This window comes from Eretmochelys imbricata, chromosome 6, assembly GCF_965152235.1.
Source record: "Eretmochelys imbricata isolate rEreImb1 chromosome 6, rEreImb1.hap1, whole genome shotgun sequence".
NCBI classification, from domain to species: Eukaryota; Metazoa; Chordata; order Testudines; family Cheloniidae; genus Eretmochelys; species Eretmochelys imbricata.
Window position 1 is genome coordinate 34,969,629 of NC_135577.1, and position 18,749 is coordinate 34,988,377.

Genomic DNA, 18,749 nt, shown 5'->3' on the forward strand with positions numbered 1-18,749 from the left:
AGAATCCTCCTGACTGTCCTTGACTTATTTCCTAGCTGCAATCATGTCGGTAAGAAGAATCTCCAAAATCTCTGCTCTTGAAGAACATGTAACTGACTGTACCATCCTTGAGGACTGTGTATTTTGTACTCCACAGTCTTGTAACCAAGGTTTACCTTTTCCACCCTGCTCCCCACATCTCCAGTGCCTCACAAGCAAGTAGTCTTCCTTTAGCTAATACAAAACCTCAACACATGATACAAACAGTCTGGCATATTGTAAATGTGAGCAGTGGTGCAAATAACTTAGTAGAGCTGACCGTCTGGAAAGCATTATTTGTTTCCTTTCTTTCTAAATGCCTGGGCCTGAAAGCATCGAGACCATCTTTAGCTAGGGTGGATCATGTGCTACAGTACACAGAATATGGTCTATGGCAGCCTGGGCAGAAAGGGCATCAACCACCGGAGGATTTCTCTAAAATGGCCACTTTATTCATTCATTAACAGGTTTATAAAATACTACAGTATTAACCATCATTATTCAATACAAGCATAATAGATTAAAGTTCTTAAGATTAGAAAAGAGAATATTTTCCTTCTGTTTCTTACTACTTCCTCTCGCGTATGTCTGATTGGGGATAGGTCAAGATCCAGACTGGAAAATTTGTTCTTTTCTTGGACTGACCTCGTCCATTCTGCCTTACCTTCAGAAGTTCTTCAGATATATCTTCTGAGTTCATGTATATAATTAAATAGGATTGAATAGTAACATAACGAATCAGACCAGTGGTATGGCTAGTCGAGAATCCTGCCTATCAGCAGCCAGTAACAGTTGCTTGAGTGGAAAGGTGCAAGAAACACAGTAAGCAACTATAGAATGACCCAAAGGGAAAGTTTTTTTTTTTTCCCTAATCATTATCAGAAGTTAGTTTATGCTCTGAAACATGTTTTCAAATGCTTGGGTTTTTTAATATCTACTATTGGAACTCTGGATGTCTTTATCCATATAAATGTCCAGATCTGCTTTGATCCCTGCTAAACTCTTGGCCTTAATGATACCTTGGGGGAGTGGGCTCCACATGCTAACTGTGCATGTTATGAAAAGGATCAGTTTTAAATTTTCAGCTGTTGGTTCCTAGCGCAAATTAAAGCAACTTTGAGGCTCATGTAATTTACATCAGCTGGTAATGTGTTTACATGCTTATGTTAGCCAGGGATTGCCCATAGCACAGAATCCTCCAGCTGGGCCCTCTGCAACTGAGCACACTTCTGACTTGCCCTATGTTGGAGACAGTTAGAATGTAGTCCACTATTGCTGACTCTGTGCCATGCAGGAATTTTCCTAACTGAACAGCTTTTCAGTCCCTTTACAGCACTGGAGCAGTGCACAAGGCTCATGGCATGTGCAAGGTTTTGGTTCTCAGTGTTTCCTTACTGCTCTGGAAGAAGTATTTGTCTGGTCTGAGTGCAGAAGAGGCACAAACAAGTCTGAACTGCCCCTGGTATTTGCAGGAAGAGGGGCACCATTCAAATGCGTCTGATCGGGAGAGAGTGTCTCAGAGAGGAAGTAATCAGGCAACTGTATGTTGTGCCTTTGATCTATACTAGTCTTGATTTGTGTGTGCATTGTAACTTATGAAAAGACACACCAAACCTATATAATTTTTTAAAAACACATGGAAACTATATGACCAGTCAATGTGGTCAGAGTTCAAATGTAACCGTTGATCCCTTCAAGATGAGGTTAGAGACGTGGACTCTGTTTGATAGAAAGAAAGGTAGCTGAGATTGAGAATTAGAGTGGAATGTAGAGGGGATGTTGAATAATTTAGTGCTTTTTGTTTTTTATAGTTTGCACCAACCTATGCAGTGTAGCAGCCTTAACTGGAAGGAGACGGTTTATTTTGTGTGTGTGCCCATGTGCATAGAGAACAACTTTCCTCTCCTCGTTGTTCCATTTATATTTCCCCTCCTACTGTTGAATCTGGGCAGGAACATTGAATTTTTCATTGACGTTCAAATGGTGCTTATTTAGTACAAGTACGTGTTTTTTTTTTTTTTTTTAGTGACTTGATTGACTGGTCTGTAGAATATCTCTTGTTAAACAGAAAGCATTGGAAGTTCAGTAGCAATCCAGTGGCCAGACTTTCAGCTATGTTTGACTCCTATTCAAGAACATGTCACACAGGAAGCATTTCATTTAAAAACTGTAATTTTTGAATTTATTATTAATATTCTCTGTAGATTTTTAAATCATAGTAAAATCTATTGCCAAGATTTTCAAAAGTGACTAGCAATTTTTGGGTGCCCAATACAGACACCTTAAAGGAATCTGATTTTTAGACTGTTGCTCAGCAGGTGCATTTTTGGGTGTCTCAAGCCCCCAAAATCTGAGGCATTCACAAACCGATTGTGATACTTACATTTTTTGATATCTTACATTCTACTAAAATATTTTTGTCTTTCAGAATCCAAAATGATTGAAAAGCATGGAGGATACAAATTCAATGCTCCAGTTGTGCCAAGTTCGTTCAATTTTGGAGGTCCAGCCTCAGGAATGAATTGAATTATCATTTTTCCTGCTACTGTGTGATTGTAGTGAAGAGCTTGTGTTCCTCCCAATAGTGGTTCCAGAACTGGTTCATGTTATCTACAACTCACTCTAAACGAATTGATAAATAGATTGGACAAAAAAAACCCAGGAAGTGGGACCTGATCATGCAACCTAATACTGGAAAGCAAACCAGAGGTTTTTTGAAGATAGGAAGAACCTGACTTGAAAGCTTCAAATGACACACTGTGGAAATCTGAAATCAAGAGGGGATGTCATGAAGGCAGCTTTTCTTTTTCTGAGGAAAAAATAGGCATGGGCTGCAGGACTATTTAAAATGTCTCATTTACAGGACAAGCTAGAAGGCTGATTTAATTTTGACACTTGTGGCAGTATGAGTATTGGCCCAATTTCCTTCCCTGTCCCTCCTCTCTATTGGGTGTTTATTCTTTTCATGTAAATAAGATAAGGTAATCGGATAGCCTTACTTAATCTTCATCATTTCCATTCATCAAGATTGTTCATATGTAGAATATTGGACACTTATTGTAGCACTACATAACTGGTAAATCTGTAAATGAATTAGCACTTTCATATTGAAACAAGCCTGCTAGCCTATGTACAAAATAGCAAAATGTTTGCTGTTTATTAAAAAAAAAAAAGAAAAAAAAAAAGGATGTAATGGGGAAAATAATTTCAAGTTTTAATTTAAAATTAACTAGCAGTTTTGTACCTGGTGACTTTGTGGTGCAGTCACCTCTGGTTGTGACTTGAATTCGGTTATGTAAAAAGGGGTTAGTGATATTTCATTGCTGCTAAAAAACAAACAAGAAAAAGGCAACACCCTCTGTGTCCTTTGTTTTTCTTAAAGCTCTCAATGTACAAGTGGAAATTTGGAGACAAAATCTTAATGTAAGCACTGAGAAACATTATCTTCTCTGAAGCATGTAAATTGGACATGAAATTCTGCTCTTAAAGAGTTTATTGAAGTGTGTGGATGAAACATCTATATATGCAATCTATTAAAAATTAATTCGGCTAACTTGGGCTTGATCTATGATTGCAGTTTATTCCTAATTTTGCAAAATAATTCATCCTGTTTTTTTCCCAGCAACTGGTAGTGGCTTTAACTACTACATTTCCTTCCCTGTTTTTGCACTCCCAGCATTAATATGTGCTCTGTTTGCCTGGTCCAGATGGGATGTTTGAGGTTTCACCAAGCTTTCACTTTTGAAGCCATACTTTCCCCCTTCATCTCCAGCTGTTATAGTACCTCGTATTTTAGCTAGAAAGGCAAAATAAAGTTCCCTCTGGGACCACTGTCAAAACCACTCTATCTAGAAGCCAGCAGTAAGGTGCTGTGAATGGGCTGGTTTATTGCCCCCCTTTTTCTTCTCTGAAAATCTAAATTAATAGTTTGATCCTGTGTTGAGATCATTGGTGTCAAATCTTTTAAAGCAAACATTCTTTTTTTTGGCTGTTTTTATGTGTCACCTGCTGTTACAACTGATATTAAACAAGCTACCTTAATTTAAATGTAAGCCTCCAAATCTTAAATGCAGGTTAAAATGAACTGAGTTTATATCTGTAAAAAATGAAACTGAAATGCACATATATATAGATATATATATATATTATGATATTCAAAATGCAGTCTTCAGAAAATTGGTTTGTGTGGTGTGTTTATTTTTTGAGTCAACAGAGTAACAGGTATCCAGAAGTTGGGTTTTCCTTGAGTTTGACCAGTAATAGTTACTACTTTTTGGCTTGTCACACAACTACTAGGACTGTTCTGAGCAGGGCTAACGGACGTTTCACTTATGCCTCTGTTTTGGATTGCCTTTCTCTCTCAAATCTTTCCATGTGCACAAAAACCAGTTCTAATGTGAAAGACTAGTCCAAGGCTGTGATGGAATGTTTCCCTATCTGAACACTTTAAGGGGATATGTGTAAGCAGTTTGTGGAATGAAGGAGTAGGAAAGAATGGATATTGCATCTGGTATAGAAGAGCCTACGGTTAGCCTTGAGCCTGGGTATCCTATATAGAGATGTAGTATGATAGCCCCATTATCACTTGCTGATTCCTAAAAAGGTTGACTGGCAAAGTACATATTTAAAATAAAACTTCTGAAAATGTCTATTCATTGCAGGCCTCAAAATGTGTTCTACTGTTGAGGTGGGAATCTCAAAACTTGATTTTGCTTTTGTGGCAAGGTGGTACAAGATATTATTACAGCATTTATTTTCCTGTCCATTCCTGAACTTTGAAAGCTTCCCTAATTTAACATGTTAAAAATAAAATACTGTATTTCTAAACTTCCACTTGTGGGGCAATAATTTATCTACTTATGCTTCCCAAGTATTAAAAAAAAAAAAAAAGCTTAGTTTTTGGGTCGGTGAGCATGACAATTTGGGTTGCAGGGAGGGAAATTTTGTGTGTGAGGGTGAAAAAATTGAGGGAAAGCTACTGAGAAGCTAGTTTCATGGTTATTTAGAGCTTGAATAGTTATATTTCTTGAGTCAATGGAAAATTTCTGTATCAGTGTGGAATAATGCAGTCTTATTTCCGATGATTTCATATGTATCTCAAAATTGGTAGGAACTGCATCACTTTTCAGGGTGGAACTGGGATTTGCTTTTTCTCTTCTCCAACAGGTACATTAGTATACAGTCCAAAGGAACAATTTTGCATTGGCAAGGTGATATGCTAGATTACCTAACAAGTTATGTTCGTCTTTTACTTTTAGTGATATTCTCATTGTACAATTCAGAACTGACTCCTTTTCTTGTGGGAACTTTCACTTATTCTGTTAGATTCTTTAAGTGTGTTGAGGAACTTAAAACCTGAGTGGTTTTTCTAATGTTGAAATTTTCCATTTGGATTAATATATCTAAACTACATCTTCACCACTTATCTCGCTGCATAATTCCAAACGCATAGCTGTAGACTTAGAATATCTTGGACTCTTGTTCTAGTTACATCACTCCTTATTAAAGTTTGCCTTATCCTGCTAACTATACTTTTTTCAAGCAGACATTCACAGATACAGTGCCTCACATTCCCCTTAAAAACTACACTTTTAAAGTTTAAAGCAAAAGTCAAGATATCTTTAAAGATTTGTGAAACCTTGTGAAGGTTTGACATGCTCTGGCCCTCAATAGCTTATCTTAGGGAAATTTCAAATGTCTGGTTTAGAAACCATTTTCTTACAATTCTTTCTGTCCTGGTCAGAAGTCATATTTCATGGATATTTGTCCAATCCAGGTGAATGAAAGCAAAGTTGTTTTTAAATAGAAATTACCATTCCTGTTCAAAATTAGAGTCCTGTTTTAGGTTGACATTGGTCCAGTATTAGATGCGTCCAAGGAAGTTTGAAGAAACCCCCTATCAACAAAAAGAAAAGGAGGACTTGTGGCACCTTAGAGACTAACATTTATTTGAGCATAAGCTTTCGTGAGCTACAGCTCACTTCATCGGACGCATGTGACAATTATGGAATAACGTGCCCATGGGGAAGTTTCTTGTCCCACTTGTTAGTGGCTGGCTTATATCTACGGCTTTGGATTTTTTTATTTTAACTGATAAACACTGATACAAAATGAAATTAAAATACATTTTATTTTATATATCTGGCAAGTACTGGAAAAAACTAAACGATTACTTGTATCTAAGCACTGGTGTACACAGAGCAGTAATGTGGACTGGGGCAGATGATTTCTAAAACACGTTAATATGCATTAATTGGTCACTGTGTACCCTGCTGGTGTGCACTAAATGTTCCTAGTACATTTTAACAGTGCTGTTTGAAATGACTATGTTAAAGCGCACTTGGGAACATTACAAAGATTGCTCATTACAGTACATACAGAAGAAGCCCTGAAAATCCCCAATATTTTGGACATCTACATCAAACTAAAACATTGCTAAAATTAAACATCTCAAAATGAAATTAACAAACTCCTAAAATATAAGACCTATTTATCTCCTATAGCATGAGTATTTATATCAACAAACAAAAATTCAAAGTGTAAATTTATGTTCTCTAGATATAAATGTCCATTTTTTTTTGATTCCTGCTAATACTTGGCCTCTGATACTTGGTTAATGAGATAACTTTAAAAAAAAAAAAAAAGCTGTCTTTTGACTGTCCCATGGTAAGCAGGAGTGCCCGATCTTTTTTCAGTCCTTTATACAAAATCTCTTAATATCTAATTTTTATTTCCAATGTGAACCCCTTCTATCTTCTCTTGAGAGATTGTTCAGAACTGAACATAGCACCAAGTGAGGACATAACATTAATTTGACCCCAGACCACTAGAGGAAGACACAGCTTTTTCAGTCCTCTACCCCCCTCTGACTCAAGACTCCTCCAGACAGATCTCCACAAGGACTAGTCACTTCTCTTCAGCTCTTGAGGCTCAACAATGACCATTCTGCAACCCAGTGTCTTCCCACAATCTGGATCTCTGGGTTTCTCTCCTCTACAGGTCACAAAGGCGGATCAGTGTTTTGGCGTTCCACAGTCCAGCCATGTCCCCTCTGCTCCTGCTTACTGCCAGATTCTCTGCCTCTGCAGCAGCAGGTAATGGTGGTTTCTTCTGCAGTCACCCTCGTTCCTATTTTAATTTTTCTGCTTAGCTTGGGGGCTCTGTGGAGCAGTATTCTGTCTCCTCGCCATTCTTCCTCCTCCCTGAGTTGGTTAACCCTTTAGGGATTTAACCCTTCGTGAGCCTCTGCACATCATCTTCCTTCTCTGTCCCTTACAGGCATGGCAGAGCATCCAGGAAAGCACCAGGTCAAATCCAAGAGGTGCTTTACAGGTAAGGCATCCTTCCCAGATTCAGTAGATGGCAAATTGTACCCAGACTTCTGTCACTAATTCTGTTAGGTTCCAGCGCTACAAATCAGACAGGCAGATGTGGTCCCTTATGCACCAAGGCACCCATCACCCCAGTGGGGGAAAATGGACTAGGAACCCCAGTGCAGAGCAGGGAGAGAGTCCAGATGTAAGATGGACCAATCAACTCAGGGGTAAGTCCTAGGAGACCCTGCAGAACAAAGGAGAGGCTTGCAGGGCTACAAGTCTTGCACCCCCCACCTAGTCTTAAAGTGGGTCCTGAGCACCCTCGGGAAAGAAGCACGGCCTCCAATCAGCTACCCTTCCTCACAAGCTAACCAGGGAGAATAGGACCCAGTGGGGGAGCATTCTAAGATGACCTCTCAGCGCTTCAGGCCTTAAGAAAGGGAAGCCACAGAAGGCCTCACCAAACTGCAGCAGAGCTCCTACACTCCCAAAGTGCTCTGAAAATGTTAAAATATCTAGAAAGGGAAAGGAAAAAGTACAAAAAAATCAGGAAATATGAGTCCTCCGCTCTTCCTCCTGCTTCCCCAAAGCAAGTTTGCTGTCTAGCAGGCTTCTGAGAGTAAACCTCAGAGTAAATTTCTCCCTGCAAAAATCCTGCCGTGAAGCTGAGATACCCCTTCACTACTTCAAGGAAGTGATTAGGGCTGAACAGAACAAGACTGATGAGGACTAGCACATTAATAAGAGCAACATCAGGCTCTGTAACATTCAAGAACCAAAGAGCTCTATTGTGGAGACACTATAAAGCTTGATGCTGCAGTAGCATCCCTCGCCAGGGATATGATTATTCCCTCAGAAGGGGAGTTCTACCCAAAGGAAGGTTTTCAGCTCCTTATAACTGGTTAGTTCGTGACAATGTTTGCAAAGGCATGCCCATCTGCCTTCCAGATCCTTTAGTCCTCACAGCTGAGGTTAGCCTGGAGGACTGGGGAGCTCACTTGGGAGACTCAAACAGCTCAGGGTCTCTGGAGTGAGAGGGAAAGGCTCACAGCATAAACCTAAAGTTGACTGGTCAGTCTAGCTCTGCAAAGGTTCCACCCACAGGGGGAATCATATTCTGGTTCAATCAGATAATATGACTAGAGTCACATATTGAAACAACCAAGGGGAAATCACGGCACTACGCATAGAAGAAGTGGAAGTGGAAATAATGAGGTAAGTAGAAGAGTTCCTTCTGTCCTTCAGAGTGATCCACATCAAAGAAGACCTGAATCAAAAGGCAGACTGGCTCAGCAGGCACGGGATCCAAGCTGCCTGATTCAGAAGGTTTTCAAGCTTAATGTTTAGCTGTCTGGTCTCCCTTCAACTGTTCATGAATTGTATGAATGAAAAGAGGCCAAAAAAATTCACGAAGAAAGCAGACACCAGATCCATAAGAACAGATGCTTAATAGCACAGTTAGCCACAGAGCCTACTTTATGCATTTCCACCCTTTCTGCTACTGGGGAAAATGGTTTAGAAAATAAAACAAGAAAAGGCAATGACAATGCTGATAAATCCTCCTTGGCTGAGGCTCAGACAGAATAGAGTTGACACTAGATCCCCCACTCCAGCATCTGAGAAGACTAGATAGCCTCTTGCCAAGGCCCTTCTCTTCAGACAAAAATGGATTCAACTAACACCATGGCTATTGAGAGGGAATGGACTCAGTCTGTCCTCCATAATCATTAAGACATTGCTTTCATCTGGGAGAGTACTGACACTAAAAGCATACTCTATCTGGCCCAGATACGGCAACTGGGGCCAAGCCCACAATGCAAATCCCAGAAATCCAGGAATTCCACCCATTCTGGACTTTCTCCAAGAAGGTACAGCTAGAGGTCTTCAGCCCAGTAGCACTGTCAGGTGTCTGCTCTTAATAGCATGCTATTCATAGGATCCTTGGGGTTCTTGGTAGACAATCCACAGGTAGCCAGATTCCTACAAGCAGTCTGATCAGCTAAAATGGGATCTTCCATTACCTTTTGAGCACCCTGATGAGCCATCCCTTCAAGCTTCTGTTTTAAGAGTCAGCCTTTTATCTATCCCTCAAGACTTGTTTTAGTAGCTCTTGTGTGTGCCAGGTGCTTGTCAGAGCTGGTAGCCTTATCTGTGCAGGAGTCTTACTGTGTGTTCAGGGCACCAGAATCTTTTCTTCTAAAGGTAAATTCCTCTTTCCATGTTTCCAAAGAGGTTGTGCTTCCTTCATTCTGTCCAAAACCATAATATCCAATTGAAAAGGTGAGGCACACTTTAGATGGCAGAAGAGCACTGAAAATGTATCTCAGGTATACAGAATCTACAAGATCAGACTCCCTACTCGTGTCCTTCCACCTAAAATGCCAGAGACTTAGAGCTTTCAAGTTCTCCATTGCTAGCTAGATTTTAGACTAAGCAGTGTGGCAGCCTACACTTGCAACCCCTCATAACTTAGTATCATCCACAAAGTTTATATGTGTATTCTGTCTTTATCTAAATCATTTATGAAAATACAGAAGTGGATCCAGGATAGATCCCTGCAGGATCCCACTTGATATGCCCTTCCCGCTTGACTGTGAAATATTGATAATGACAGCTTTCCAACTAGTTGTGCACTCACTTTACAGTAGATTAATCTAGACTGTATTTCTCTAGTTTGCTTATGAGGGGGGTCACACAAGACCGTTTAAAAAATCGGAAGTTACTAAAGTCAACATATATCACATCTACTACTTCTCCCTTATCCACAAAGCATGTTACCCTTTCAAGGGTAGAAGGTTGGTTTGAAATTTGTTCTTAACAAATCTATGTTGACTACCTTATTATCTACTAGGTGCTTACAAATTGTTTGATTATTTGCTCCATTATCTTTCCAGGTACTAAAGGTAAGCTGACTGTTCTACAATTCCTTGGGTTGTCCTTATTGCCCTTTTTATATATAGGTACTATATTTGCCCTTTTCCCATCCTCTGGGATCTCTCCGAGTTCTCAAAAATAATTGCTAATGGCTCAGAGGTCTCTTCAACCAGTTCTTTAAGTATTCGAGGATGTATTTCATCAGGCCCTACTGACCGAAGACATCTAACTTGTCTAAGTAATTCTCAACCCAGTTAATTATGTATGTTTGAAACAGTCTGGAAGTACTATAAAAAAGGATTTGATATTGCAACAACTTGGCTAAAATGTGTTTTGGATGAGGCCTGAATCAGGGTCTGCCAGTTCTGTGTGGATGTTAGGGGTCCAAAAGTACAGATATGAGGAGTTTGGTTGGTTGGCCTAAGGCAAAATTTCCGCTCTTCCTCCTGTTGTGATATATGTCAGGTAGATATCACTTTTCACTCCAAAGTGGATGCTCTTCTCTATTTCTGTGCACATGTATCAATTGTTGATACTTTGGGATTTTTCAAGAGGAATGCTTCATGTAACTTAAAATTACATAAAATGCATTAAACCAAACTATGAAAAAAGGGTGTGTAGAATGGGAAAATTTAAAAAACAAAAAAACCCCAAACCCACCACCACCAAAAAACCTTGGTCTGGATTTTGACTTGCAGAGTGCAGCAACTAGCAGGTGTATCTTAACTACAGGTTGAAAATGAAGGTGGGGTTTTGGTCCTTTTTTTAACACAACTACATGTGGTGGGGAAGAAGGGGAAAATTAATGTTTCCAGTGTTGTTTTACCTGTGCTGGTCCCAGGATCTGAGACAGAGTGGGTAAGGTAATAATATCAAGACCTGATGAAGAGCTCTGTGTACCCCAAAAGCTTATCTCTTTCACCAACAGAAGTTGGTCCCATAAAAGGCATTACCTCACCCACCCTGGCTCTACAAAAATTAATGAAAGAACAATGAGGCGAGACCAGGACAACTACCCAGAACTGGACAAATACAAAAACCAAGCTACAGGATTTCATAGAGCTCTAGGTGAAGGATCCCTATCTGAATTATTTTTTGGCCACATGAACTTGTGAAAAGAACAAGGAGTACTTGTGGCACCTTAGAGACTGAGGTGCCACAAGTACTCCTCGTTCTTTTTGCTGATACAGACTAACATGGCTACCACTATGAATTTGTGAGAGACACGAAATTGCCCAGGAACAAGACTCTACATTTACTACTAATTAGATGTTTGTGTAAAACAAAACATAGAAGTTTATAAATCTAGAATCAAGTGTTGTTTTTCCAACTAAGAAATGAAAAAGGACAAATCTCTTCTTAATGGAAGAGTAAAAATGTAGATCCATTTATTCAATTGTCATATACACAATCAGGACTTTTCTGAGGGTGTAGTTACTCAGGAACAACTGTGCCTGAATAACACCAGGTGTAGAAAACCCCTGAGGATTTTTAAAAAGCTTATTTTAGCTATAGTTTTTTGGCGTGGTGTTATAGGAGGCAGTCCATATGTTTAATATCCATGACGTAGTATAGATTTTATAGTCTCTTTGAAAGCAAAGGCAGGGGAAATTTTTCTATCTCAAAATCTTAGTGATGTGTTAACATGGGTTATTTTCTCTAATCAAGTAACTTATTAAATTGTTTTGAAACTAGAACTAGTTAAAAATTAGTTCCTTTCTCTCATTTGTTTGAAAATCTGATTTTTGGATCCTTCAATCTTTTAAAATTGAAATGCTTATGTGTTTAAAATAACTGTACATACATAACGGGAGACAACACCGTGTGTGGCTACAAAAGTTAGTAAAAACCTAAGAAACTAACAATTGCTAGCATATTTTTTACCACCTCAATTTAAAATTTTTAAGAGCTGACTCTGGGATCCTACTCTCTGAATTTCTAAAACCTTTGACAAGGGGAAAAAAAAGTGGAAAAAAATACAATTAAGGTGAGAGACATAGGTGGAGAAACAGGGTGGATTGGAAGGGCCTTCTCTTCTTCCCCTTTCATTAAGTTAGTTTCCACCTGAGAATCTGTCCTACTCCAACACTGCCACTGACTCCACAAGTCACTTTACAGGGCAGCTCTTGCTATAGGGCCCATCTCCCATCACTGTTGTTAATGTCAAGGGAAAATAAAGTCTGGACCTGGCTCCTATCAGCGGGTACAGGACGAGGACCAGCCAAGTTGGAGTTCCTGAGTAGGTAGAAGCTACATCCCAATAACGGGGTAGTCAGGATCCCCTTCTGGAGCGTAAGAAAAGGCCGTGGCCCAAAGAGTTTTGCAGTTAAGAAAAGCCAGGTTGGGGTTCCCCCCCTGTGTGGAAGTGGGAGGGTTGAGCTCAGTGGCTGGGGACGCTCCCCAATGTGTGTGTGAGAGGCTGCTGAGCCCATGTGTAAGGAGGGGCCAAGCTAGGTAGGGTTCTCCTCCAAAACCTCCAGGCTGTGTGGGGGAGGGGAAGCTAAATTGGGACTCACTCCCATGTGTAAAAAGAAAAGGAGTACTTGTGGCACCTTAGAGACTAACCAATTTATTTGAGCATAAGCTTTCGTGAGCTACAGCTCACTTCATCGGATGCATACTATGGAAACTGCAGAAGACATTATATACACAGAGACCATGAAACAATACTTCCTCCCACCCCACTCACCTGCTGGTAATAGCTTATCTAAAGTGATCACTCTCCTTACAATGTGTATGATAATCAAGTCGGGCCATTTCCAGCACAAATCCAGGTTTTCTCACCCTCCGTTCCCCCCCACACACAAACTCACTCTCCTGCTGGTAATAGCCCATCCAAAGTGACCGATGAAGTGAGCTTTAGCTCACGAAAGCTTATGCTCAAATAAATTGGTTAGTCTCTAAGGTGCCACAAGTACTCCTTTTCTTTTTGCGAATACAGACTAACACGGCTGTTACTCTGAAACTCTCTTTACAATGTGTATGATAATCAAGGTGGGCCATTTCCAGCACAAATCCAGGTTTTCTCACTCCTCCCCCCCCCCCCGCTTTTCCAAAAACCACACACACAAACTCACTCTCCTGCTGGTAATAGCTTATCCAAAGTGACCACTCTCCTTACAATGTGTATGATAATCAAGGTGGGCCATTTCCAGCATAAATCCAAGTTTAACCAGAACGTCTGGGGGGGTAGGAACAAACAAGGGGAAATAGGCTGGGAGTGGCTAAGTCATTATGCAAGGTAGCCTATTTCCCCTTGTTTTTTCCTACCCCCCCGATGTTCTGGTTAAACTTGGATATATGCTGGAAATGGCCCATCTTGATTATCATGCACATTGTAAGGAGAGTGGTCAGTTTGGATGAGCTATTGCCAGCAGGAGAGTGAGTGAGTGTGTGTGCGTGGGGGGGGGGGGTGAGAAGACCTGCATTTGTGCTGGAAATGGCCCACCGTGATTATCGTGCACATTGTGGAGAGAGCAGTCACTTTGGATAAGCTATTATGAACAGGAGAGTGAGTTTGTGTGTGTGGTTTTTGGAAAAGGGGGGGTGAGAGTGAGAAAACCTGGATTTGTGCTGGAAATGGCCTACCTTGATTATCATACACATTGTAAAGAGAGTGGTCATTTTGGATGGGCTATTACCAGCAGGAGAGTGGGGTGGGAGGAGGTATTGTTTCATGGTCTCTGTGTATATAATGTCTTCTGCAGTTTCCACAGTATGCATCCGATGAAGTGAGCTGTAGCTCATGAAAGCTTATGCTCAAATAAACTGGTTAGTCTCTAAGGTGCCACAAGTACTCCTTTTCTTTTTGCGAATACAGACTAATACGGTTGTTACCCTGAAACTCCCATATGTGCCCACGGGGGGGGGGGGGGGCAGGGTCCTGAGCCTATGAGCGTACAGAGTCTATGGATGTCCCTGGTGTGTGTCAGAGTCCTGGGGCACCTTATAGACTAACAGATGTATTGGAGCATAAACTTTCGTGGGTGAATACTCCAATATGTCTGTTAGTCTAGAAGGTGCCCTAGGACTCTTTGCTGCTTTTACAGATCCAGACTAACACGGCTACCCCTCTGATACCTGGTGTGTGGCTGTGTGTGTGGGGGGGTGGCACTGAGCCTAGGGCTCTCCCTGGTGTGTGCGGTGGGGGGAGGGGATGGTGACCAAATAGCAAGTGTAAAAAATCGGGACAGGGACTCCGGGGAGTAATAGGTGCCTATATAAGAAAAAGCCCCCCAAATCGGGACTGTCCTCTGGTCACCCTAGAGGGGGTCAAGGTGCTGAGCCGGTGAGCGGACGGGGTCTAGGCTGGATGTCCGGGGGGACGGGGACTGAGCCGGCGGGAGGGGCCAGCCTAGGGCTCTCCCCGCTGTGTGTGGAGCGACAGCTGATGCGCCACACTGTAGGCGGCAGTGATCCGCTCCTGAGGCGGGAGAAGCCCGGGCCCCGGGACGGACCAGGCTTGTGCCCCCATTACAGCACCTGGTGGTCCGTGGGGCTGGCAGAGGAAACCTACTAGCCTCCTCTCTGCGAGCGCGTCCGCCCGGCGGGGTGAATAAGAGAAACCGCAGGCTTCCACCCCCCAGAGCGCCCCAGAGCTCGCAGTCCCTGAAGCGCTGCTAACTACCGGCTTCTTCCTCGGACCGTGCGGGGAAATGGCGCCCCGCTCACTCGCTCCCTCTCTGACGCACAGGCACCTAGCTGGCCTTGATACAAAATGGCGGCGGTCACGGCCCCGAACCCAGCATAGCGAGAGTCTGTGGCGCGGGGATCAGGGCCCGCGGCGCATAGCCAATCGGGGTTGGCGCTGGGCCTCCGGCGACCAATGGAGTGTGTGGGCGGTGGTTTGTGGTGCCGGCTGTCCAATGGCGGCTCGGCGAGTGCTGGTTGCGGGGCCCGCCCGCATAGCTCTGGGCGGTGCTGGAGCGGGCGGGCGCTGAGGCGGCCGTTTCCTGTCCTGGTGCATGGTGGTCGGACGGAGGAATTGTTGGAAAATTTCTCGGCGAGGTTAGTATATAAATGTGTTTTTACCCAGTGTGCCTTATTCTACCCACCGCCATCTCCGGCTGGGCCCGCTGCGCCGACCCGCCGGGCCCGGCCCCTCCGCGCCGCGCGCGGGGAACCGGAGTGGGGCAGCCAGCGAGTGGGGGCAGCGCCGACTGACATTAATAAAACCGCGGTTCTGCCGCCCTCCCGCCCAGTACGTTTTCCTCCCCTCCCCCACCGGGCTTTCCACTGCCGCCGCCTCAGCTGCGCCAGCTTCCTCCCCGCTGGCGCCGCCGCCTCTGGATGCCGCTCGGGGCCGACGCCGCTCCCGAGCTCCATGAGAAACACGCGGCGGGGGCACGGGGAGGTGGCTAGGTCGGCGCGGCTCCCCCCGGCCTGCCCGCGCTCCGCGGGACAGGGGGCTGCGCGCCGCCGCTCCCCGGGGGCTTTGCCCTGGCCCCGGCCTCGGAGGGAAGGCGCCTCTAGCAGGGTGTGTCACTTGGGGAGCGGGGGCGCTCCCCTGCCCGGCGCTGTGTCCGGGCGGGTGTCGGCTCCCCTGCGCACGCTGCAGCAGCAGCTGCTTCCCCTTGCGCGCCGCTCTGCCTCGGGGGCAGGCGTCCAGCCAGCGCCGCCTCTAGCCGCAGTAGCGGGGGCGCCCATCAAACACACGCCTCGGAGTTTGATTGTATTGCGACGCAGGCCCGGTAGTGGTGTTCATGCTAAAGGGGTGTGTTGCAGACGCCTAGTTTTGGTTTTACTGTTGCCGTGTCTAAGGGATGGAGTCTTCCTCGTCCCTTGGACTTTTAATTGCCTTATGCAAAAGTTACCCTCTGTAAATAAAATTTTGCAGGTATAGTGTGTGTATGTGTTGGGGTGGGTGGGTGTTAATTGCTACCATATGTAAAGGGGATTTATTCGGTGTGCTTCTGTTTCCCCTTCTTAAAAATGACTTGCACCTGGAGCCAATTTGGAAGCTTTAAGTCACTTTTAGGAGGTGCGTGGTGCAGTGACAGTGAAGGAGGGAGTTCTCAAATCTGTCAATGACACAAACAGTACTCCATGCTTAAGAGGGAAGGACTTACAAAACAGCATTAAAGGGAATCACCCCCGTGAACGGGTCTCCCGCATTGGAGAGTTGGGAAGCAGCTCATTCTGGAGAAAATGCTGTTCTATCAATAGTATTTATAGTGTCATAAGTATAGGTACAGCTTCACTAACACAAGATGCAAAGAGTCCTGTGGCACCTTATAGACTAACAGACGTATTAGAGCATAAACTTCCGTGGGTATTTTGTTGGATGTGTTGCATGCGACGAAATGGGTATTCACACACAAAAGCTTAAGCTCCAATATGTCTGTTAGTCTATAAGGTGCCACAGGACTCTTAGTCTGGGTCTGTAAAAGCAGTAAACACGACTACCCCTCTGATACTTAACACAAGGTCCTTGCATTGTGTCTGATAGTCTATTTTACTTTAGCTTTCTCTGTTCATAAAAATAACATACAGCTATGTTTTTTTTTAAAAATACCATCACCTCTCTTTTCTTAGCACATTCTTCTTTCCAGAATTTGTAGCTGCATATATACAGTTAGAAGATCCAACTATAGAAAAAACACATTTCTTTTGCAGTAGATTACAATATATTTTCACAATTAAGCTGCTTTATGATTTTGTTAAGATGGGTCATCTTGTAAAAATTGAGGCTTTTTAAGAAAACCTAGCTGTTATCAGTGTTCTATATACAAAATCTATTATGGCTTAAATGTTAAGATAATGCAAATTTTAAATCTCTAGTAACTTGCGAAGTATGACATACTTCTCAAATGATTCCTTTTATAGGAATTTGTTTTTTTAAAAATTGTAAATAAAATACTTTTCTAGGATACTTCTCAAAATTTTGGTTCCAGTGTTATACATTTCCCATTGAATTAGAAGACTTTTTTCTGTACTAGAAATAACATGTCATATCATTTCAGGTAGATAATAGACAGTTAAATTTATTTACCTTTAATAGTTTGCATCCTTGGAGTAAAGGAATAAGCATTTGGTATATCTGCATAAATGTGCCTTTGGTTATCAAGATGTATTCTTAGAATTTCTAAGGTACAATAAAACAAGTATGCTTTAATGGCTTAGCTTTTTCGATTTCATTTTAATCATTTAATTTTGTGAGGGCTTAATCCTCCAAGACTTTCACATTTTCTAGAACAATAAGAATTTGAGTATTATTTTCACAGCAGAGTTTTTCAGCGTAATCAGTAAAGAAAATAAAACTGTTTACTTAAGATGATGCAGTGAAATACTGTATGGTCGTGTAATTACAGGATACCATATAGATTAAGTATAATATATTAAAATTATTTTACTGATGAGCACCATCCCCAGAGTTTATTGCAGTCCACATAAGTTGCCTTTCCGATAGTTGTGGAATAACATTTTACTTTTAACAGACTATCTACAGAATTATTATTCTGGTTTAGTTGATAAAACCTCAATTCAGTGAACACTTAAGCATGTGTATTACTTTATCACATGAATAATCTTGTAGGTTTCATTGGGTCTACTTATGTTCAATTTATTGCACACATGTGTATCTCTAGAATCCAAATACTTCATAAACATTAATTTATTTTCACAATACGCTGGTGAGGTAAAGTAGTAATATATCTGTTTTATAGATGGGGAACTGAGGCTCAAAGAGATTAAGGTCAAAAGTATTCACTAATTTTGGGTGTCTAAACTGAATGTCTTGGACCTGATTTTTCAGAGTACTCAGCATTACATAGCTCTATTTCCAAAATACAGCTCTCCGGTTATGTCTACGCTCCAGCCCAAGTCCAAACATCTACATTGCATTTAAGCAGACTCTTAGTGTGAGTCCCATAAGTCTGAGTCAGTTGGCGTGTACCAACCACACATTTAATTGCACTGTAGACATGCTTGTATTGACTTGAGTTGTAATTATGGGTGCTCAGCACTTTTGCACGTCAGACTGCAGGGTTTCAGATTGAACACCCAGACAATGAGGAACACATAATTAGTGACAACTTGTGAAAAGTTTGGTTTAGGTAACTTGCCCAATGTTAGTTATCATTGGCTCCCAGTTTTTCTTGTCCAGCCAGTCCTAGCCTTTCTCTCTAGCCACTCCTACTCTCTTCCCCTCTCTGATGGCACCCAGTCTCTCCCCTTTCAGTCTAATATCTTTGCCTAGCTACTTCCAGTCTTTTCTCCCTAGTTCCCAGTTCCAGTCTTTCTACCAAGCCAGTACCAGTCTTCTTACTTAGCCTGTCTCATTTCCTTCTTCAGCTCAGCCTCTCAGTATTCAGGCCAGACCTAGGAAAAACTGTTTCATCCTGGCATGCTTCAGCACGAGCAGGTAGGGGCTGACAAAGAACCCTCACATTCATAACTTTCATGCGCTTCAGCAAATAATGTCATAGCCAATTACTACTGTAGCTAACAACCAGTTCACCCTTATTTCCAGTCTTAGTCCAGAAAAGATTTATAACCTCCTTTCTCCCCAAGGCCTCTCCTCCTTGCTGTGGAGCAATAGCT

General features: G+C 42.3%; 2 protein-coding genes across 2 annotated transcripts in view; both read left to right on the forward strand.

The window, feature by feature from the left end:
* Positions 1-4,197, forward strand: part of IPO7 (importin 7) — a 46,137-nt gene extending 41,940 nt beyond the window's left edge. The window contains exon 25 of the mRNA XM_077818396.1: positions 2,447-4,197. Coding sequence (XP_077674522.1) covers positions 2,447-2,544 — 98 coding nt within the window. The 3' untranslated portion in view covers positions 2,545-4,197. The remainder of the gene's footprint in view (positions 1-2,446) is intronic.
* Positions 4,198-15,106: 10,909 nt separating this feature from the next.
* Positions 15,107-18,749, forward strand: part of ZNF143 (zinc finger protein 143) — a 76,656-nt gene continuing 73,013 nt past the window's right edge. The window contains exon 1 of the mRNA XM_077818398.1: positions 15,107-15,215. The gene's annotated coding sequence lies outside the window, so the exon portion shown is untranslated. The remainder of the gene's footprint in view (positions 15,216-18,749) is intronic.